The sequence below is a fragment of the Haliotis asinina genome, chromosome 5 (assembly GCF_037392515.1).
Source record: "Haliotis asinina isolate JCU_RB_2024 chromosome 5, JCU_Hal_asi_v2, whole genome shotgun sequence".
Taxonomy (NCBI): Eukaryota; Metazoa; Mollusca; class Gastropoda; order Lepetellida; family Haliotidae; genus Haliotis; species Haliotis asinina.
In genome coordinates, this window is record NC_090284.1 from 30,191,582 (window position 1) to 30,216,445 (window position 24,864).

Here is a 24,864-nt window from a genome sequence, read left to right on the forward strand (position 1 = left end):
GTGCTATGACAGACAGAGGGAAGGCTCTTTCCTCAAAATAATGGGGAATCTATCCATCTATTTCAGCAACTGGTTCTTCATGATTAAGCATTGAATGAATTGCCCTTAAATGCTTTCACATAGGTTCTCAGGCCATTACATTTCCCCTTCCCAGTTCATTCTGAAGCATCATTAGCAACAAGGACAGGTTGTGTATGTGAACAAAAACTGAAATAACAGCAACATAACAATCATTGGTTAAACTGATATTTATTATAAAATAATACTCAATTGGCTGTGAAATTTGGAGGCTAAATATCGCTGTCTTCTGTTGGGGGCAAAAGTTGTGCTGTTATGTAATGTGAACTTTGCACAGAATTTAAGTATTCATACTTGCTTTTAATGTTTTACAGGGCTGTGGACATATGGGCAATAGGGTGCTTACTTGCAGAAATGCTGACTGGTGAGCCACTTTTCCCAGGAGATTCTGACATTGACCAGCTGTACCATATTGTCAAGTGCTTTGGTAAGTGTGTTGAAATAACATTTGTCAAAGCTACATGTATGAACATAAGGTAAAGAATCATAGTATTCATGCTAGTGCCTCAGTGGTTTTGTCACCCCCACTCAAGTTAACACTATAAAGTAATTATTATCCCCCTGTAATGCAAGGGGATATAGTCAATGACTCATCTATCCATCTATCCCTCTGTAATCATTTTGTTTCCGGAGCATAACTGAAAAAATGTTCAATATTTTCCGATATAATGATCTGAACCTAAAGTTGTGCCATTTGCTATTTTACAGATTTTGGGCATTTTATTTTTTTTGTTTTTCCATGAAACGTGTTGGTCTTAGTCTAATGGAAGGATCTGCTTCTTTTCTGGAACAGAACTAAAAAAAAACGTTCAACATTTTTCTGCAAAACTTGGTCAGAACCTAAAGTGGTGCCTTTTGTGATTTATTATTTTCTCAATTTCCATGGAAATAATTCTGACTTAATCTCAAAATGGAAGGATGGGCTTCATTTCCAGAGTAGAAGTCCAAAACTTCTCAATGTCTTTCTGCAAAACTTTGCAAATATGTGAGGCAGACCCTAAAGTGGTGCCTTTTGCTATTTACAGATTTTTGCGATTTATTTTATTATTTTCTCGGTTTCCATGGAAACATTTCGTTTCCGGAGCAAAAAGAACTAAAAAAACGTTCAATATTTTTCTGCAAAATTTGGTAGATATACCAGTCAGAAGTCAGTAGTGTTATCAGTCAGAACCTAAAGTGGTGTCTTTTGGTATTTACAGATCTTTGTGATTTATCATTTTACCATTTTTCATGGAAACGATTCAGACCTAGTCTCGACAGGGATGGATTAGCTTCATTTCTGCAGCACAAAACTTCTTAATATTGTTCAGCAAAACTTGGCAGATATTTAAGACAGACCTTAAAGTGGTGCCTTTTGCTATTTACCAAGCCTTGGCTTTCTTAGTATTTTCCCAGTTTACATGGAAACAATTTTTTACTTTGTCTCAAAATGGAGGGATGGGCTTCGTTTCCAGAGCAGAGCTCAAAAACCGTTCAATATTTTTCTGCAAAATTTGGTAGATATACTAGGCAGAACCTAAAGTGGTGCCTTTTGCTATTTACAGGCTTTTGTGATTTCGTATTTTCTCAGTTTCCATGGAAACGTTTCGGACTTTGTCTCATAAGTGACAGGTGTGTCTCATTTCTGGAGCACTACTCAGAAACTTCCCAATATCCGTCAGTAAAACTTGGTAGATATGTGTGGCAGACCCCAAAATGGTGCCCTTTGGTATTTACAGGTTTTTGTGATTTATCATTTTCTGGGTTTCCAGAGAAACAATTTGGACACAGTCTCAAATGGAGGGATGGGCTTTGTTTCCGGAACAGAACTTAAAAATTTCTTGAATATCTTTCTGCAAAACGTGGCAGATATGTGGGGTAGACCACAAGGTGGTGCCTTTTGCTATTTACAAAGTTTTGGCATTTTGATTTTTCCTGTTTCCATGGAAACTATTCGGTCTCAGAATGGAGGGACGGGCATCGTTTGCAGAGCACAACTCGAAAATCATTTCATATCTTTCAACAGATCTTGGCAGGTATATGAGACAGATCTTGAAGTGGTGCCTTTTGCTGTTAATAGATATATGGCATTTATATTTTCCATGATTTCCATGGAAATTATTCAAACTTAATCTAAAAAATCATCAAGTAGCTGTCAGATGATTTGTCCTTTAAAATATGTGGGGGTCAGGGGGATATGTCATCTTCTGATGACTCTTGTTTCAAAAAGAAAAATACACAAAGCATATTTCTTTTCAATACATTACCTCTCTTTAAATGTCCAATTTAAGGTTACTTGCCCATGAAATTTTTATGTTTAACAATAGACATCTTAACTGTCAGCTGTCTGGTTCAAAAGAAGGATGAAAACATCTTCTTTACTGTGTGTAGTGACTAATTACACCAATTTTACAAATGTCTTAGCTAAAAGTTGCACCGTTCCACTAACCGATCTTAGGCCAATCATAACCAGTCTCATTCTTATGATCCGATCTAAGCTTATTGCGAGCTATCTCTTATTGCATAGTATAGCAGACGATGGAAGTTGTACTGAATTTCAGAAATAACCTATTAATGACCACTGACAATGGTTTTTCATGAAACCACTAATGACAGTTCTGAAACATTGCCGATGAACCTAGAATCGGATGGAATGTTTGTGAAAATACACTTACATGGACACCAAGTGCGCTTTCCATCATATTGGATAGTGTTTACAAAATCCCATTTCGCGAAGGCCAGTATTGAGACATGTATCACATCAAGTATATGTCATAATCACCTGCTACAAATGCATCACTGAATTCCCCATACATTTAATAATCAAATTACAAGTGGTCTTTGTCACAAATGCCAACTTTCTGGATAAAATGAGACGAAAGATATTGGGGGTGAAAATGAATGCTGTGCTGAAAACAGGAAAGTCTGGTAATGATAAAGTTTTATACCTAAGTTTAAAATAATGAAGTTTAACACATTAAAAATACTTAATTATTAACACACTGTTATATATATATGCTGCAAGTTGTCATGCCTCAGCTTCATTCTTTCACATGTTGCTTATTGTACTATTGTTGTAGTTAAATCATCGTAGATATCAAGGCACAATAAAATGTGATTCAAGTTTTTGGTTTTCCTTCATGGCTGTATTCAAATTCTGGAGGTTAATATCCTTGAGATGTTGAGAAAAAATCAGTAAAAAGGTATTCATAACACTTCATAACCCCCAATTTAAATAGTAAAGTTCTGACATTAAAAGCCTTTTATAACAATTCGTAAGGTGTCTGTCCTCTGGCATGTGTAGCAGTTTCAACCAATAAGTGATGCAGTTTTTCATTCTGTACTGTTAGTGGTAATCTTCTTAGGTCACCAAGTACAGCAGAGTTGCAAGTTTCACTTCCCACTTCTACAGTCTTCTGACAAAAAAGCAGTTCATGTAGTGTCTGAGGTGGTGGAGTGTGTTGGCGCAAATGTTGGTCAAGACATTGCAAAATCTCATCTCTTTAGCGATGCCCATTCATTGCACCTGCCACTTGCACAAAACTGTCCAGCCCACTCCATGACACTTCCACCACCAAACCTATTGCTGCTATACACAGTTATTGGTGTGACATTCATTTCAACGTCTGAAGCCATCTTCAAAGAAACTGAGACTCATCTTAGAACAAAATTGTCCTCCATCTTGCCCCTGCCCACGTCCATCTCACTTGGTGTCTGTTACTTTATAGATGTTTATGTTGACCTGGTATTCTGGCGAAAAAGTCTGGCTTCACATAGCCTGGTCTGAGATTTGGCACAGTCCAGGGATTTGGGTTACTAACCTGAGTGTGTCATTAACACTCCCATTATTCTAATATCGGGTTTGAGATGGTCTGTCTGGACACACCAAAGTTCCCTGCCACCTCATGCTGCAATGCCCCTCCTTGTAGCAAAGCTGTAGTGTTGTGTAGTTATTGTTCAGTGGTTTTCTTTTTCCACATGTAGGGATTCAGCATGGATTGGTTTGTGTTAAATATTTTCCTAAAATTCAAATTGTTTCTATGTCATGTTTCTATTTTTGATGAGTATATATGAAGTACAGTTCATATGATCATTTTTGATGGCACAGTGATACTTGTTAAGTTTGAGTGACCTTCAGTGAAGATGAAGGCCACTGAAAAATAGCTGGAACACTGGATTTGTACATCTCTAATGGCATGTTTGTAAAAGCTCGTGTGTGCCTATAATCATGTAAGAATAATCAAACATGTGAGTGGTTGACAGTGAGGGTCAAAGTCAATAAATCATAATAGTTTGTAATCCTTGTTAAACTACAAGGGAAAGTAATTGGTCTTGGAAGTGTTTTATTAGCATAACTGACCAAGGGAAATTAATTTAAGTAAAAACAATAAAATTATACTTATTATGACAATCTCCATCATGCCTAATACATTACATGCATATTAAATCACCCTTCACTACAGTAGTTAATTATAGTGCAGTTGCATCTGGTGTCAGAAATTGAAACATGTCCACTGGAGATACAGTCATACTGCAGATTCGGTTAAACTGCGGGGTAATCAGTGGCTCCCATAAAAAAAGTTTAACTTGGCATTGTGTAATCATAGAGCAGTGCCAATTTACACTTATTAGATGGCATCGTGTAATCATAGCTTTCGGCCGTGGAAGCCATGCCAATTTACACTCATCAGAGTGGCATCATGTAATCATAGCTTTCAGTTGTGGGAGCCATGCCAATTTACGCTTATCAGAGCTACATCGTGAAATCATAGTTTTCGGCCATGGGAGCCATGCCAATTTACACTTATCGGAGTGGCATCGTGAAATCATAGTTTTCGGCCATGGGAGCCATGCCAATTTACACTTATTAGATGGCATCGTGTAATCATAGCTTTTGGTCGTGGGAGCCATGCCAGTTTACACTTATCGGAGTGGCATCGTGTTATCATAGCTTTCGGCCATGGGAGCCATGCCAATTTACACTTATTAGATGGCATCATGTAATAATAGCTTTTCGGACGTGGGAGTCATGATAAATTTACACCTATTAGATGACATTGTGTAATCAGAGGTTTCGGCCGTGGGAGCTGTGCCAATTTACACTTATCAGAGGTGGAAGTCGCAGTGGCTGAGCAGGCATGGCAGCTGACTTTGTGTGCTGGCGATTAGTTGCCTGACTCTGAGGGTGCAGGTATGAATCCTGGATGGAACTCAACCAAAAAGGTACAAGAATTTGTACTTTGCTAAGAAGGTGAACTCCCAAATATGATATATGTTGCAATTGAGCACTTTCTAAATATGGCATAGTGTAATCACAATTTGAACTGTGATCACACACCTTCTCAACATCAAAAATAGCTCATAAACAAATCTGCTGTTGCGCTCTAGTAAATAATGTAAACTAGTGAAATTCAGTGCGGATGGCAACTGGCAGTGGTTATCGTACATATCCATTGTGTTGCAGATGCTTAAAACATGCAGGGTTTTCTCAAGAATAATCATACTAACATCGCAGTAGTAACTTATGAAACACAACACATGCCATCAGTTGAGTTACAACAAGAACCATCAAACTGTGCTATAGCGTGATTAAACACAATCATCTGAGAACGTATGGTGTCAGAAAACACATTTTATTTAATGAAATTACCTCATTCCATATGCGCGCAACTTCCGCCTACCACATTCGTGAGGGTCCCTTTTTCGCACTCACGATAGCACCAATTTCACATTATTCTTAGCAATCACAAACAGATTACAGCCCATAATCCATGGATTCCAAGACCTGCGTTATTGACTCATTGATGTCATTTTTAACAATTAAATGGCCAACATTTTGTTGCGAGTACCGCGGGAAGTCAATGGTGTCTTGTCATACCTTCTCCTATGTAAAAGTTATCTAGAGAGGTAATGGCCTGTGCTCATTGTTATGTTTAATATTTTTGCAGAAAACATGCATTATATACTAACCCGAAAGCAATATATAGCTTGACTCATTAAGCCCTGGAGCCGCTCCACTGCCCAACACCTGGCACCCCTCGCTGACTGCCTGATTGCTGCGACGAGGCTAATCAGTGCTAATCATGCCTGATTTCCCTGGCAGGTCTTGGATATGACAGGAAACTGTCTAGTCTCACAAACAAGTACTGATTATTTAATTGTGTCGCAAAGATGGAAAAGAGGCCGATGTGAATACATATATTACAGCATTTCATGTAATATATTGTCCCTTATACCCCTTTGCCAGTGTGTGCTGTATTTTTATCAACACCTACGCTGTCTTTGTACATACGAGATGAACAAATATACAAATTCCTCCTGTCGCTCTCATCGTATTGACTGAATTATAATATATTATTTATAATAGAGTTTAAAAAGAGGGGGGAACTTGCATTATAATCGTCTACATTTTTTGCCAATACATTGCTCGTGCTTACTGACTATTTCAAGGAAAGTATCAATAGTTGTGTAAGAACATGGAGCATATAGAAATTTATAGTTTGTCACTTTGTTCATCTTAACTTAACGCTGTAAACATACATCACCATTCATACACATACATACTGCATGATACATTTATCATTACTCGATGCTAAAACAAAGCTTCCCGTCATGTGATGGTATAAAACATCACGAATGTAACGCATTATGTCTCACTTACTCATTATATTGGCTGATACTTTGACCAATCGTATCGTGAGAACCTGTCACATAGGAAGGGCAAGGTGATGGGGCGTGGCCTAAATTTCTGAAGGGCATGTTTGGTCACTCAGATTGGATACATTGATTTTTTATTGTATTGTTGACCGGTGGATATGTTGTGTTTTGGTTGTATATTGTAACTATCATGTAACAATTTGTGTATTGTCTGATATCGTATCGCTATCAAGGTTCACCAGACTGCACCCATGTGTGCATATACAGTACAGAGAATGAAGCGTACGTAGCACCATCAAGTGGGTTGTCCGACAAAATAACAACACATGTTTATTTTACGCTTGTCCTGGGGCAGTCCGTTCAATAAGGGAGTAGGGACGTGGCTACGTATAAATTCTACCGGAGACTGTTGTTTCAAGACCAAAAGTACCGCTAAATAATCTTATTACTCTAGTCTGAATGATGATACGCAAGGGTATCAATACCATGACTAATATGCTGTCCTGCTTTTACTGATGATGGATCAACGGAATTAGTTGCTACATGTGATAATTACAGAGAGGTGTCAAGAAACTTTCAATAGCACATAAAGTAAGGGATTATGTAAGTGTGCCTTTCTTCACACATGTTTGGAATCTTTGTATGTAAGACATACTTAAACCAAATTATGTCCCACTCATATCATTGTGTGGGATTAAATTGTTCAAAACATCTATGTCAATGGCAGTAAAGACGAATTTACGCACATGCCTAATAATCTATGAAAGAAGCGTTTTCGCTGATACATTGCTAGTGTTTACTGAATATTTTAAGGAAAGTACTAATAAGCTAGTCTTACATATAACAGATTCACAGTTTGTCGCTTTGGTTAATCTAGATTTAACGCAGAAAATATATGTTATCGCACGAACATACATGCATACATATTGTATACTGCTATTCCTTGCACATACATAAGACAAAGGGTCATAGGATGGGCATCATCAAAGTTCCCGAATAGGTCGTTTTGTATCTTAACTGTTCAATATACTCCCTGATTTGTTATCTATGACCAATCGTATCATGAGATACCTGTCACATTGGAAACGACAGGTGATTGGGCGTGGGCTAAATTTCTGAAGAGCACGTTCGGTCACTAGACAGCTTGGATACAGATTGACTATTGGTTAGATCGTTGACCAATCGATATGCTAGATTTCGGTCTTATCAACTCTAGCCATCATGAAAAGTTTGTGTATCGTGAACATACATAATCGTAAGGATGCCTGAAATGTACATGTAGAACTAACAAGCAATTTGACGAGTATATTTTTCTTTGAAGCGCTCAAAGCACCACAATCCGATTATTTTTACCCCGGATAACCCAATCCAACCATTGAGTAGAGATAGTATTTCTTTGCATATAGTTTGTGAGCACACTACTTGTACATCAAACATAATGGCTTGCTGAACATTTCAATATAATCGGCACGTTGTTACGAATAAATATCATAATTCAAGTACATGTATTATAGAATTAAAAAAAGTAACACGATACTGATTTATTGTGATGTATACACTTGAAGTTGAATCTCCCCAAATATTTATGAAGATGGGCATACTTATATTTGTTTTGAAAGCAAACGAGGTTCAGAAGATTGACAATTGGCGTGACTCCACAAAACAGGTTGTCCAATGATGTAACAGCGCATTAGTTTGTTTTACACTTGTCACAGGACAAAACTTTACCTGGACATGCATTCGGCCAGAGGCTGTTATTTTGAGGTTGAAAGAGTTGTTCACATATCTCATTTAGTGTTGTCTGATTGAATGATTATATGCATCAATTCCGTAACTGATATATTATCCTCCATTTATTGACGATGGATCTGATACACGTGATCATTACACTGGATAAGATAATTACAGAGATCAAATACAAACGTTTTTTACACAATGTTTATGTAAATTACATTGAAAAATCATGTTTCAAATAAGCATGAAACATCTTGAACAAAATACCCCATTTACCTTTGTATGGTTTATGTGTACTATATATGTATATTATGAGTAGATGCAAGAGTTATCACTTCATATTCGATTATCGTATCATTGTCAACTTTAAAAATCAATAGTCGCAAATGAAATAGGTCTAAATTAGTAACTTGGTTTATTTCAAATCTACACGAACATGAGTGTAATACAGTATTGCTATTTATGTCTACGACTCATTATATGAACTATTACAACGAATGAATGATTTAATTTAGAGGAAGGTTTTGTAACCTTATCACCGTTAATTCAATCAATGTGCAAACAGAGTACCTTAGTATTCACTCCCAGCGACGAGTAACAAACACGTACCTCCTGTAACAACATCTCATAATCCCTTTTCTCGCAGACATGTGTTCATTTGCCTGTATAAGCCTCCGACATTGCAAGCAATTGTTATCAAAACACATTAATAGTTCTTCTGATTAACACAGAAAGTAACCTCTCTCGTAAGAAAGGCTAATCTTTGATCATTACTGCTAAACTGATTGAAATTATAGGTACAGTACGAATTTAAAATATAAAATCCCCAATACGCGGCTCTCGCTGAATGAGAGGTGCTTTTCATAACCCCCAATATGCGGCTCTCGCTGAATAAGAGGTGCTTTTTTTTACCCCCAATATGCGGCTCTCGCTGTGAGAAGCTCATTAATTTGCTGCTTATATGCGGTAATTTCACAAGGTCTGATGTATCATTTCATATAACTTAAAACATACTTACAGTTGTACTTCTATAAACATCTCACACATAAGTGATCACAATTTACACCATGTATGCATCTGACGTGTTTGTAAATGTGTATGCTGTATATTTATATTTTGGAGGAGTCCAGATATTTCTTCTTGCTAAAACTCCTTTTTACCTGCACGAGATATTTTGCCATTCAATGGCTCTTCAGGTTTAGAATGAAAACTAAGTGTTGTCGCACAACTATAATAGCTATGTCGTCATCATAGGTATGATGATACACGTCAGTGACAAAGCGGGAGATGTAAAACGCAGTCAAGGGCGGCATTAGGGTTATGTTTGTGATGTCAATATGTCCTTAACGTAACTAGAAACAATAGTGATAGAGTTACATTGAGAAGGTTACAAAATTATACTGTTGAATTGAGCTGAGGTTTAAGCAGCCTTATGAACATTTGTTCTTTTTCCATCTGTAATTGTTTAACATTGTGAAACAGTTGATAAAACTGAAAGGTATTCAACTGGCCATTCATGCTTTCAATTTATACATCACACATTATGATCACCCGAAGTGTTGGCAAATGAAGTTGCACCAGCAGCAAAATGACAGACAAAGAAATACTCTTGCTGAGAAGCAAGAATTTATTTATATGCCAAACTAGTCCCCACCACTGATAAGTGGAGGGAAAATACGATCCAACTGAAAAGTAGGACCCCTAAATTTAGAACATTGTTTTAATATGTTTGAGCCTCCGAGAATCCCGCCAAAGCACACACGTGCCGAGCCCACAAACATGACCATTAACTCACCAGGTTGCTTCCCCACCATAGCTTGCCTTTTCCCAGGTACCTCTATCTAAGTAGATTTCAAAGCAGCCAGCACAGCACTGTCAAGGTCTTTGACAAACACTTGCACCCCCATGTGGGGAAAGATGAAAACATGGAGCTGTTTACTCTTACAATTTCATGCCCTATTTGCACGCCCCCCAAGCTCCCTCATGTGGTTCTCAACTCGCCTGTTAAGGGTCTTGCGGGCGCCCACGATGACCGAAAATGATGTTACACCGCTCCAGTGGTGACAGGGGAGCATGTTCGACCACATGATCCTCGTGTTGGGCAGCAGTAGCTGCACCCGCAGCAGCGACTCATAGATTTTGAGGTACAGTAAGCTCGTCTTGATCTGGACCATGTCATTTGATCAGTCTAAGTAAACTTAGTCTCAGTGTATTTCGTTACACTCCACCAATGAGTCCAACAAAACCTAGTAGAAAGTCGCGTCAGGTAACCTTTGAGCAACCAATGACCATCCAATCAAACGCGAGAAGGTTAAATAGATTTAACCAATCAGACAACTCCTACTATTTAGGGATCGGAGGGACTTTCAAAATATTCAGATCACTGACACAGATCTCTCCACAAACAAATCCGCATATAACACAATTATTTGACCTGTATATATGCTTTGGGGTTTCTGTTGACATGGTTACTATTAGCTAATATTTCTGCATGATGACATCCTTGAATCTTGACAAAAACACCATTTTCAGCGACTGTTTACTCAATGTTGTCATGGTTGTACAAAAGCCGTGTGCATCACCTGGAAGCGAGCGTAAGCTAAATAGCATTCGGAATCTTTCGGGTATGAACCTTTTTGAGATAAAAAGTTCAAAAGGTATGTGCGAATGTGCATTTTCGCGATTTGGTAAGCTGTGCTCTGATTGGTCAATCTCAAAGGTTACCTGACGCGACCTCCCATAAGGTTTTGTTAGACTCAGTGGTGGAGTGTAACGAAAAATACTGAGACTAAGTTTACTTAGACTGGTCATTTGATCCACTTGATACACATGCCTGGCAGATGTGTCCAGTGTCACAGTGACGGCAATGCCTGGCTGTCAAACCGAGGTCTGGACGAGCTCCCCTACCCTGACAAAATCCAAAGAATGCGTCACAGAAAACAGCTTTGAAAAGACATGGCTCATAGAAACTGGTGCACACAGCTGGAAGATTATGGATTATTAACTTTAACTAATCAACAGTGATTGGTCACGTGACATGCCAACAAGTAACTTATACACCGAGAAGTGGTCAGTGCAATCCTGACACCCATTTAACTTTTGAAAGGATGATAGTGTGGAGATGTATGTTTTGGCTGTACGGCTGGAGTAATGCTTGACTGACAGATATGAAATGAAATGCACAACCTGGTCAATTGGGGCCGGCCAAAGTGGGGACAGTTCATGCACTTGTCTGAAGGTGTGGAACGTCTGCAAGCTCATGTTGTATGTCGACCACTTGTTCGCTGACATAGACTTGTGTAGGAATCGATGGACCTCCCGATCTAGAAGTCCTGGATCCCGTCCGTGAGGGGTGCTGGTGCACATTTGCGGAACTGGTCCACTGAAATCTCAACAGAGAGTCAGCTATAACATTGTCATGGGAACTGATATATACAGCTTTGAATGTGATATTATACTGCAAGCAATACAGAACTAACCGACGTACAAGTGACATAGTACGAGGGACACAGCAAGACTGTTTATTGATAATATGAATGCCTGCTTGATTGTTGCAATTAAACAGTATTCGTTTGTTGGACAATGACTCACCCCAAATTTGGACTGACAGTACAATAGGGAACAATTCCAACAGTGTCATATCTTTCGTCACGCCTTTCTCTATCCACTGCTGCAGCCAGCGCTCACATGTCCACTTACCCTGGTTGTAAGCACCAAAATCTACACTGCCTGCTGCGTCAGTGAAAAGCTGTGTGGCCGTGTTTGATGTCCACACTGGACTCTGAAAAACTGATATGCCATGAAAGTGTTCAAGAAACTGTAACCACAATACCAAGTCGTCCTTGATGCCCATCGTGAGCATCAGTGAAATGGAGACTTCAACTTGCACATCTCGTCAATGAGCCGTCGACAAAATGCCCGTCCCATGGGAATGGCACGGCTGATGAAATTGAGTTTACCCACTGGAGGTCCCATATGATTCGCACTCAGCCACCCTCTGATCTGTGTGGTTGCCTAAACAATTTTGTCTTGTGGGATTTGAGTCCAGCTCCAGGCCCAGGAAAGTAATTTTGGTTGTAGGTTGAACATATTCCCTGTCAGGAAGTCGTCCAGATAATGCATCACCTCCTTGTTTGGGAGATTGTGGAGAATGCACCATTGCAAAAACATGCTGAATCTTTCGAAAATAGCGTATGAAATAGAGCACCCGAATGGCAGACATTTATCAAAGTAGTACTTGTCGTTAAACTGAATGCTGAGCAATTCAAAATCCTGGGGATTGACTGGTATGATGCTGAAGGCTGATTTGATGTCATACTTTGCAAGGAGGGCGCCCATTCCCAACCTTTGTACCATCTCCACAGCTTCATTAAAGCGTGAATATGAAACAACATTCTTGTTGTTTAATGTTATCATTAATAGAATCACCTTGTGGATATGATAGGTGGTGAATCAAACAGAAAATTTATCTGCTGATCCACCATCTATCTTCTTAGGAATGAGTCCAATCGGTGATACCTGTAATGCAGGAAATGGTGGATTATCAAAGGGGCCAGCCATTCTACCTAGACCTCTTTATTCATTTTTTAAATAACAACCTCCGCTCCCACCGTGCCTGTTACTGATGAGAGATTTTTGGACATTCTGGAGACCTGGGTTCCCTGAAACTTAAGCTTAAAACCATGCAGAAAGCCCTCATACAATGAATGTGCATCTGCGGGGTTAACCTGTTGAAAAACTGGGTTAAATTCTACCCTAAGTACGGGGCATGGGAGTGCATAAATGTATATTTCATCATTACGTACCACGTATAGAATAGCTGTGTATCGGTTAGTCTTGTAGCACATTGTTTCACTAGCCTCTGTTACAGGATAACTTTCCGACCGGGGTGACTGTTCATCATAGCGCTAGATACATTGGGTAGGCCATGTGGTTGTTGCTAAATATGTTGTGTAGGCTCTGATTCGTGGAAACATCCGTGATCAGTGGGTGAACTTTGACCCATGTCGGCGGTCGTTCTAGAGTGCTATATAAGTGACTTGGCTTTCCGTCTTCAGTTGTCTAGCTTCGGTCAACCGAGTAACATCAGTTAAAATTGCCCATCAGATCCTGTTTCAGGGTCATTCCCTCCCTAAGTGTAGGAAATGAACTAGGATTTACAGCTTTTGGGTAACGTTTGTATAAGGACAGGGTTGGTTTAGGGGTGGCTTAAAAGTAAAAGTTTAACTTATCTGAATCAACCAGTTGATGCAGTAGTGTGTCATTTATCAGCTGTTAAGTTTTTGTTTGTATTTTTCTACATAATCTGTTTTGTAATAAATTATTGTCAGTTGTTAGCTTATTTCTGTTATTTTCCCTACTTGCTTGATTAACGAACTGGTTACTGAGTTTGAAAGTAATGAGAACACATCAGTCTGAAACACTACATTTTTAAAAATACACAAAGCACAGTCCAATGAAGGTTGATTAACATCTTGTTCCTACCTAATTATTTCTCAAACTCAGCTGTCACTGGGCGAAGGTAACAAACATCAAAACCACGCCTATTACAAACCAATGAATACGAGTGAAGAGACTCCAACATGTTACTTACGCTGACTGGAGTTGGTGCTCGAGACGTTTTGTCTACATTGCTGGGATGAACGGGGCTGCTAATTTGTACCGGTGGAAGCTGACGTTCTGACGTTAATGGTCCGCATATAATGTATGACATCATTGGTAACCAAGCGACATGATTTGGTGGCATATAACAGAATGCGGAAGTAAACACGACAACACGGAAGTAAATGTGAAAGCTGGAAGAGAATAGTTTTGATAACCGCATTTAGTGTTAATCACTAAAAGTAATTATGTCGGTTTTGATAGTAAATAGTTTCTTTTCACAAAATGTGTTCTATAAAATATTCCATATGTAACAGCAAGAAGAGTGTGCAAGAGCAAATATTTACTACAAGCCAGTGGACACATATTAATACCTGCAATTCAAGTCATCTCACCCGTAGCACACAAAAATAAATATTCCACATGCAGTGGCAGTGACACAAAACAGGGTATTGCTGTCTCCTGATGTCCATGGTAGTCAGTGAATCTGGCATGTCTGTGGTTGCTGCAATGAAGACCCTTTGTTCAACTCTACTTGTAAACTTGTGTTTAAATGGTCCCTTCTATGGTTTGGTGTATTTTGGATACATAGTTGGAGCTGTACCCAAAACAGCTGACAAGTGGGATCCCTTGCCATTCTGTGATTAAATTGTTGATCATACACCCTCCAACCATCTCTGCCAAAGCGCCAGGCAGCATTGCATATGGACTCAGTGTAGGACAACATTCCCTGTAACACACTAGGTGAAAAATGTTTTGACATGTAAATCGACATATAGATATGGAATGCCGATGTCCATGCACCAAGGGTGATTGGCTTACCCTGCACTTGCTGGCAGGAGATGTCGTATTTTTTGGATACATAGTTGGAGCTGTACCCAAAACATACAGACCAATTATTTAGAAAGTATCCACAATACAGTATGCTTACACATCAGTTGAAATCTATTTTCGTTCGCTATACTAGCCACATCAAGAAATTGTGCATTGATAAAATACGATCCCAGTTGATAAGTATGATAGTAATGTCAAAGGTACATATAAACTTTAATGGAGGGATCATGAGACCATAACAAGTCAGGAGAATTTCAACTTAAAAGTCAATCACAAAGACATCACACAAAGTCCACAAGCGGGACAAGGGTCAAATGACCATGTCCCCTGCTCAATGACGTGTATGTCCTCCATTGGTATTTAGAACAGCAGTGCATCGACGATGAATAGAGTCTATCAAACGTGCAAAGAAGGCTTGTGGGATGTCACGCCAGATTCTCTCATGTTCTGTTATCTGGTGAATGAGGAAGACGGCATCGACATCAATCCAACATGCTTAATAGGGTAGAGATCTGGTGAATTTGCAGGCCAAGGCAGTAAGTCAATCAGATCCCTGTAGCACACACCAGTTAAGTTGCCCTGAACAATCACCAAAGGAGTTCTTTGGCATGCTGTAATTCCATCCCGAATCATCACAAAAGCGATTCCTCTCTAAGACACAGGCCTGTGTATAATGTTTTCCCATGTGTCAATAGACACATTGACATCCATCATTAGGGGAAATGTTAAACCTGGACTCATCTAAAAAAAAACTACATTTCTCCACCAAAACATGGGTCTACGGACATGATTTCGGCACCACATTCAGCAAGCTTGTCGATGACGTGTCAGGATAGGTCATATGGTGGGATGTCGTGGTCTGATCCCATGATGAGGTCAACGTTATGGAACTGTGTCGGGTGAATACAGCGAAGTCCTGAGATGGTCCCGACAGACATTACTGCAGTCTGAAACCTGTTGTGAAGATGGGTCACCCTTATCATTCTGTCTTTGCGATGTCACAAGTGGACGTCCAGAATGTGGCCGATCGATGACGTCATTTGTGTTCTGGTAGCGTCTCACCAGTGCAGAAATGGTGTTCCAGTGGCAGTGGAAATGTGCAGCCACTTGTTGTTAAGACATTCCCCTATGGACCATTCCAATAGTCTCATGGCATTGTGCAGATGTTAGCCTTGGCATGCTATGCGTTTCAATAGCTGTTTAACTTTTTGAATGATCGTAAGGGCAGGGGTTAAGCTTTCCAAAGTGACAGTATTCATTTGCTCTGTTTCTCCTTCAAAGAATGCAAATGCTTTCAATCAACTTGTAGAAATACCAATAAAGAACAGGTAGGTTTTATGATCAGTGATCGATAGGCCAATCACCCATGATTATGTTTAGATGAAGTTTTAATTGATTGCATGCCTTAGCAGCATAGCAATCAGCAAAGCAGGCAGGGGTGTACACCAAACTGTCCGTCCTTGTCAAGATATATTGTTGTATGAAGCGTTTCAAGTTGGGGTGGGGGGGTCATCTCAATTTTCTTTTTAAATCTTTCATTCTCATGAAGTGCTGTGATCTGAGCACCATAAACCTCTAATCCAAACAACCAGAAGGTTGTAGAATTCTCATTAGACTGGTAAGAAGACTATCATGTTATGGTGATAATGTAAACAGTAAAATTTCTTTTGAATAGGTGCCTTTATCACGAGAGCAAGGCACAGCTGAATGCACATGTTTACTTAATCTTTGATAAAATTTTCAGCAGTGGGGCAGCCTAGTGGTTAAAGGTTAGAGCGTTTGCTGTCATACCTGAGTCCCAGGTTTGTTTCCTTACAACCCATGAAGGTTTGGATTAGAATATTGACCTTCAGTAACCAAGGCTTGTAAAAGGTGACTAATGGGATCAGGTGGTCAGGCTCACTGACTTGGTTCACTCATCGGTTCTCAGTAAGGCAGATCGATGCTGATGTTGATCTCTGGATTGTCTGGTTCAGACTCAATTATTTACAGACCGCTGCCATATAGATTGGATATTGCTAATTGTGGCATAAAACTCACACAGCCCACATGTAGTGTGAAGCCCATTTGTAGTGTGCACAGTGATGTTGGAATAAAGCGATGTAAAGTCATACTCACTCATTCTGAACCAACCCCATGGTGTAATACTTGGAATGTCTGTCCAGAGTGCCTTAGGTCACGGGTTTGTTCCCTAGCCGCGTGAAACCAAGCAATGATAAAATATGGTACTAGTTGGTCCCTGGACAAGGACTGGTTGGCTCAGGTGAGCTAGCACTATAAACTCAGCTCAGCGATTTAGTTCGGTTCTACAAAACAACACCATGATGAAGCGATCTTATTTTCATTGTTGGAAAGTTGGCAATAGACATTAAATATTGTCTGACTGTGACATCCACCAAAGGATACATACAGTCAGGCCTGTAATGAAGCCAAGGAAGTCATTATCAGCAATCATGGAATGTGAAGATTTCCTTGAAGTATCATCAGATTCATTTATCTTTTTTGTGTTTTTCCGTGGAATGTTTCGGACTTGGTCTCAAAATGGAACGATGGGCTTCATTTCCGGAGCAGAACTCTAAAACCCTTTCAATATGAAGTCTTTGAATGTCATTTAGAAGTGAAAATACATAAGAATGAAGATTTTTATGGATATCAACTTCTTTATGAGAGAACACAACGTTTCGGAGTTAATGCTTACTCCTTCATCAGGTGATTGAGAAAGGGATACAGAGGTGTATTTATATGTACAGGTAAAACAATAACAAAGTAACAAGTGGAATGAGTTAACGAAAGCTAGTATAAACAAGCACTGATGGGAAGGCGATAGTTAAGATAACAATGATGGAAGCCAATGGTAATGCATTACAGTTGATTGGATATGTTTACATAACATGATTGGGGATAAGGATGGAAGCCAATGGTGATACATTACGCATGATAGGATGATGTACATAACACACGATAGGGGGTGAGCATGTTTACATGAGGGTTGGTGATGTTCAAACACAAGTATGTACTCGGGTAGATAGGCTATACATGAATTACATAGATAGAATGTACACAGGTAGATGAGATTAATTTATCAATAAGTCCCAGGCACTTGGTAGGTACACTCCTTGGTCGCGGTTGATGGCTGGTTTCTGTCTCCGGATCTCGATGGCCTCTTGCAGTTTCCTTTGGCGCCAGTTGTTGTTGTTGGTAGATAGTATCCTAGTGTCCTCCCATCGAATTGAGTGTTCAGGGTTCTTGAGAATGTGTTCAGAGATGGCCGATTTCTGGTCGAGTTTCCTGACTGAGGTCTGATGTTCCTTCATTCTGGTGTTGATTGGTCTCAGCGTTTCTCCAATGTATAGGTCGCCACAGTTGCAAGGGATCTGGTAGATGCATCCTCTCGGGTTAGGGTGTTAACAGCTGGGTCCTTTACCGTTGGCTTTTAGGTAGGTCTTGATGGTCTTGCCACTGGAGAAGGTGACATCGATGCTGGCTTTGGTCTTGATGAGGCGTGATATTTGATGACTAATGGGGCCAAGGTAGGGTATGGTTACTCTGATGGGTGATGGAGAAGGTTTGGGGCGGGGTTCTCGGTCCTTAAGGGTCTTGTTGATGGTGGCTGTGACGAGCTGGGGAGGGTAACCGTTGAGTGTGGTGAATGTCTTTCTGAGGTGGTCCAGTTCATTGTTTAGGGCATCGGGGTGGCAGAGGGCTTTGGCACGTCTGGTAAGGGTGGCGATGATAGCTTGCTTGATCTGAGGGTGGTGGCAGGAGTTGTAGTGGATGTACTGGTCGGTGTGCGTCGGCTTGCGGTAAACTGAGGTTCTAAGTCCATCGTCTGTGGTGTGGAGGGATACATCAAGGAAGGGCAGGTGTTGGTTGGTCTCAGTCTCCATAGTGAACATGATTCTTGGATGTTGGTCGTTGAGGTGGTTGAGGAGCTCATTGGGGTCGTTGTCATAGGCGATGGTGGTGAAGGTGTCGTCGACTTTGCGGTGCCAACAGAGGGGCTGGAACGGAGCTGTGGAGAGGGCTGCTTCCTTGAAGGAGGTCATGAAGATTTCTGTAATGAGAGGAGAAAGAGGTGAGCCCATGGGGAGACCGTGGATCTGCTTGTATATCTTACCATTGAATGTGAAGTAGGAGGTGTCAAAGCAGCTGCGGGCGAGGTTGATGATGCTGTCTATGGTGAGCTGGGTGTCCAAGTCATCTATCTGGTTGGCTAACTTGCTGCGAAGGATGTCCAGGGCTTCTTCTAGTGGGATGTTGGTGAAGAGGTCCACGACGTCGTAGCTGACCATGGTGCCTGTGGGGTTGGATTCTTTCAGCTGGTTGACAAAGGATGAAGAGTCGCTGATGTAGGACTTGCCATCTTTGCCAAGTGGAGCGAGGAGACGTGTGAGGAACTGGGCGGTGTTGTAGAAAACTGAACCTCTTGAGCAGACTAGGATCCGGGCTTTGGGCGGGTTCTTGTGGATCTTGATGGTGGCTCTTCCGTATGGGGCTTGGGAGTTGATAGGGTTCAGCTGGTTGAAGATGATGTCGTTGATTTCTCTCTTCTCATGGAGGTCCTTCAGGGTTTTCTTGTGTTGTCTTTCCAGTCTGGCCGTCGGATCTTTCTTGATATTGAGGTAGGTGGTGGTGTCTGAGAGGCTGGTGTTGACGAGCTGGAGGAATTCCGGGGTGTCCATGATGACTGCTGCTTTGCCCTTGTCAGCTTCGGTGATGGTGATGCTGTCATCCTTCTTGAGTTCGGTGATGGCCTGTCTCTCTTGGTGCGTGAGGTTGGGGCGGGGCTTGGGAGCTTGCTTGATGGTGTCTATAATCTGGTGTCGGAGGTAGTCTACGTAGCCATTGGGAGCCAGTTGTTGAAGTCCACTTTCAATGCTGGTGATGAAGGCATCTGTGTTGATCTTGGCGGCGACTGGGACATACTTCAGGCCTTTAGCAAGGAGGGATGTCTGAGATGGTGTGAGAGGCTTGCTGCTGAGGTTGATGACTGTCTTGAGGTTGGTGTTGTTGTTGTCAGCTTCGGGAATGTTGGAGGTGGAAGGACGTTGTAACTGCGTTGTAACTGCGTTGCAACCGCGACCAAGGAGTGTACCTACCAAGTGCCTGGGACTTATTGATAAATTAATCTCATCTACCTGTGTACATTCTATCTATGTAATTCATGTATAGCCTATCTACCCGAGTACATACTTGTGTTTGTACATCACCAACCCTCATGTAAACATGCTCACCCCCTATCGTGTGTTATGTACATCATCCTATCATGCGTAATGTATCACCATTGGCTTCCATCCTTATCCCCAATCATGTTATGTAAACATATCCAATCAACTGTAATGCATTACCATTGGCTTCCATCATTGTTATCTTAACTATCGCCTTCCCATCAGTGCTTGTTTATACTAGCTTTCGTTAACTCATTCCACTTGTTACTTTGTTATTGTTTTACCTGTACATATAAATACACCTCTGTATCCCTTTCTCAATCACCTGATGAAGGAGTAAGCATTAACTCCGAAACGTTGTGTTCTCTCATAAAGAAGTTGATATCCATAAAAATCTTCATCCTTTCAATATGGAAACGATTTCAACTTAGTCTAAAACAACATCAAATAACTTTCAGATGATTTGTCCTTTCAAATACTGTAAATCATGAAATTAATGCGAACGTTTTATTAATGCGAAAAATGCATCTGTACATGTGTCGCATTATTAAAATGACGCATTTCAGTCTGGGGGTGTACTTTTGAATAAACGTCAGAAAACGGAAATCTCTTCCTTTCATTGACACTACTTAATACCTATTGAAATTATTCATCGGCAAATTTTGTCACTAAGCAGAAGTGTTGACACTACACACTACACCAGTCAATACAGGTCACCTCCTCATTACAGGTATCGCAAGTCAGTTATCACTGGTTACAATAATCACTGTCAATTGTTCAAAGTCATTGAAGCACATCAGCCAGACCGGACATTCTCCAGCCACACAGGATCGTTTAGCGATCTTTGCTCACCTTTGCAATCACGGCCTCCATCCATTTGGCATGTAGAGGCTTCATCACACTTATTCGTAAATCCACAAGTATGACCTTTTTGGAACCTGTCAAATTGTCTGACACTTTGTTGGCATACCAATTAATAAATTGGTTCTTCATGGTCACCATTATTTGTTGTCATAAGACAAGTAGTAGCAAGCCATCACGTGATCAAACATGGCAGCGTAATCAAAACATCGTCAGCTCCATTCCATTCAATGCTTAACAAGTTCAATTCAGGTAACTAGTGTGTGGTAATAAGAAATGAAAAGAAAATGAACAACAAAGAACCAGGGTGTCGCATTTTCTGATTGACACAGCTTCCTGAGCTCGCATTAATTTCATGATGCATTTTAGACAAGACCTTTGCACTCGCATTAAATTCATGACGCATTAATTTCATGATTTACAGTATGTAGCGGCAAGGGAAATAAGTCATCTTCTGATGACTCTTGTTTTGTTTGTTTATTTACACTTATTTTCAGGTACATGCAGTCAATAAGTGATGTTGGTAGGTACAACTGTGCTGATATCCATGGTATATAAGACAGTAGTATTTCTATAGGAAAAGGTAACCTAAAGCCAATTAGCACAATAACGTTGGTGTGTGTGCATGGGCACAAAATTTTCCATATAGTGCTGGCAAAGTGCATGTTGAATAAACATTCTTGTATTATCATAATACTTAGTTATCATCCTTTTCACATGACTGATAAAGGGTACAATTTCTACTGTGTATAAGGATAACTTGTTTCACAAGTATTTCAGCATTAATTGGATTATTATTTTTCCCTTTGATCCCAAGCAAGACAGTTAAGAGCCATGACTGGAGGTTTTTCAAGATATTTTGAACAATTTCACAGTTCCAAAGGAGATGGGTAACAAATTTACAAAAAGTACAAATGGGAGAGTCTATATACTTGATCTTAAACAAACAAAAACTGTTTTGTAGGTAGAATAATGTGCATAATTCTGTATTGTAACCAGCTTATATCAGAAATATAAATGCATTTCCATTAAATATTTTCCATTTCTTTGGTAGGTTTACATTCAAGCTGTCCCAGTTTATAGTATTCTGTTTTAAATTTGGGGCACAGGAGTGTTTCATAGAAATATTTGCTACCCTTTTGCACTATATTTTAGTGTAGACAAATTGCAAGGGTGTGTCGTTTCAGTGCTCAGAGTTGTGAAATGTGAAATATTTGCCCATAACTTGATATCTCTTACCAAAATTTTCCTACCCAAAAACATACATTTTATGGAGTTGAAATGTACACCTGAGAAATTAACAGAAAAACAATTGGAAATTATTTTATAACATTTTATATAGCCAATGAACAATCATCATCCCAACATCACGCTTGGTGATCTAGGCGACATGAAGGAATTCGATCTGCCCGGTGAGGAAAACACCTTGTACTGGCACACTTTAGAGAGCCCATATGGTTGATCAACATGTCCCTCACTGCACCTTACATCTTGTTTAATGGTTACGCCTCTGAAATTAAGAACAACGGGATCTTTCTCACATCTTTCATTCTAGTTTTTAAATGAGTACAACTTTTGTGAATACCAGGTGACATGGGCAACATGTTAGTTCCAAACTATGACTAGAACAAGACCAAGATATACGTAGAGATCTGCATGAAAAACACCACAGAGCTGTCAATTATGTTGACGGCGTCGATACTGCCTTGGTGGCTAAAGGGTATGGGGTTAGGCGCAGTTGGTGCTGGGTTGTTGTCCACCATCATGGCTGTGCCTGAGGTGCCATGTATAGAAATAGTGGCCGGATAGATGGAGTTGGTGGGGTTGACCCTCAAGTACGTGTCACACAAACTGCAACGTACAGCGTTGAAACATGACAAAATGAGAGTTCTAGCCGAAGCCAAGCTCAACACAAAAGACGACCATATTTCTACTGCACTCACCAGTAACAAAATCTCATCAGAGGAGTTTCATTTGGTACTCTCTGAACTTGCCAAGTACCACAGGATGAATCAAGAGATTTGAACCAAGTCTCGTAAAAGCAGTACCATCAACAAAGACGAGAAAAAAACAATCCATAGTACATTGGTTCTTCTAAAAAGGTCAAAACTTCAGGAAAAAACAAGTACTGACCAGGAAAAGGTTAAGTGACGAGGTAGGCAAAACTTCAGGATCGACCTGATAAACCGAGTACATTACTGTCGATCTTCAGTAGTGCAATCAGTTGCGGTACAGGCTTATGGTGTGCAGTTGCGCAGCTGTGCATTGTGTGTTCGTATCCCGCAACTTTCATGTAGCGAGGGACTTGAGGCCCTTGCATCTTTCATGAGCAAGGGATCACGATCATATCAGTTGGATCTCTGAAAAGGGCCTAGCTGAGCGGGCACTGTCATGGAGAGAGAAGGCACCAACGCAGTCCCTCTTGGGAAAAGCGCAACTACCAGGTTTCTTATATTCTCCTTGGGAGACTGTGGCTACAAACGGACCCTTTTAATAATTTTATTAATCTTTCTATCTTTCTGGCTAGTAAATTTGGGATGCGAACAAAAAGTGGTCGGTGAAACGAATTGGAGGGTAAAGGGGGATTCAAAGGCTTCGTTTGATAGATAGCGGCTTATATAAGACATGGTCCCAAACCCCTGTTGTATATACTACAGCTTGAGCATGCTACAATACTGTCAAACACTTACTGAAAATAGCATTTTTGTCAGCATTCAAGGATGTCAGCTTGTGGAAATATTGACTAATGGCAAATGTGTCGTCAGAAAGCCCTAAGCATATATACTGTGGGTCAAATATATGTGCTTTATGCAGATTTTTGTTTGTTGAGGGATCAGTGTCAGGGACTGGGGAATTTTGTTTCCCACGAAACTCAAAACAGAAGCTGTTGTCTGATTGGTTTAATCCGTTTGGCCACCTCTGGTTTGATTGGACGGTCATAGGTCACTCAAAGGTTACCTGACATGACCTCCTACTAGGGTTTGTTAGATTCAGTGTTTGAGTAGCAATTAATACTGAGACTAATTTCACTGAGATAGAGGAAGTTGTCAAAATGTCAACTCATCAGGCATTGAAGACTAAAATACTAACTGACTTAAAGTGGCTTAATTGCGTTGATGAAACCACTCAATAGCACCTTGACCCTGAGGATGATAAGGTGAGGAGAAAATAAGTTTAACACCAAGTATCTCTGACACTTGCCTGAATAATTTGGAGGTAAAATTTGTGCCTCTGTCTGACTGTATCTCTGAGGGTAACCCTGTCATTGTGAAGTACTTGATCAGTGTTTTAGCCACTAGTGCTGCGGTAACTTTCCTTAAAGTTATAGCTTCAGGGAAACGTGTGGTTAAACACATGACTGTTAAAATATATTGGTTCCCCTCTCATGTTTTAAGAAGCGGTCCTACAATGTCTATCTGTACTCTAGTGAATGCTTCCTGTACTGGTATGCTATGTAATTTCGCTGGCGGGATAATCTGGTTCGGCTTGCCCACGACTTGGCAAGTATGACATGTTTTACGGAATTTCTCAGTGTCAGCAGAAACAGCGGGCCAGTAGAAATCTGCTACAATTCTCTCATAGGTCTTAGTCCTACGTAAGTGTCTTGAGAATAAACCCCCTTGAGCTAAGCTAAGCAATTGGTCCTTGAGCGCTGTGGGAACTACAACCTGCTCTCTCTGCTCAAACCAATTCTCCCCTAATTGAAAATTTTATGAACTGGAATTGAGTCATACTTTCCACCTAGTAATCGCTACTGTCTTTCCAGTATCAGTATAATCCAACAAATCGATTGCACTCCTTCAGACAATTGAACAAAAAGCACCTGTATCTCTGAATACAGTCATTTAACGTATCAGTTTCACAGTTGCCAACTTTCCCTTGAGACATGAACTTACTGAAGTTTAATGCAGGCCTGATCACATCAGAATCCCTAGGGTTTGCATCTATTTGC

General features: G+C 40.3%; 1 protein-coding gene across 2 annotated transcripts in view; it reads left to right on the forward strand.

Annotated features, from left to right (window-relative positions):
- Positions 1–24,864, forward strand: part of LOC137283530 (cyclin-dependent kinase-like 2) — a 566,496-nt gene that overhangs the window by 131,338 nt on the left and 410,294 nt on the right. For both annotated transcript variants that reach the window (XM_067815087.1, XM_067815088.1), the window contains one exon: positions 393–505. In XM_067815087.1, the coding sequence (XP_067671188.1) occupies positions 393–505 (113 nt within the window). The remainder of the gene's footprint in view (positions 1–392; positions 506–24,864) is intronic.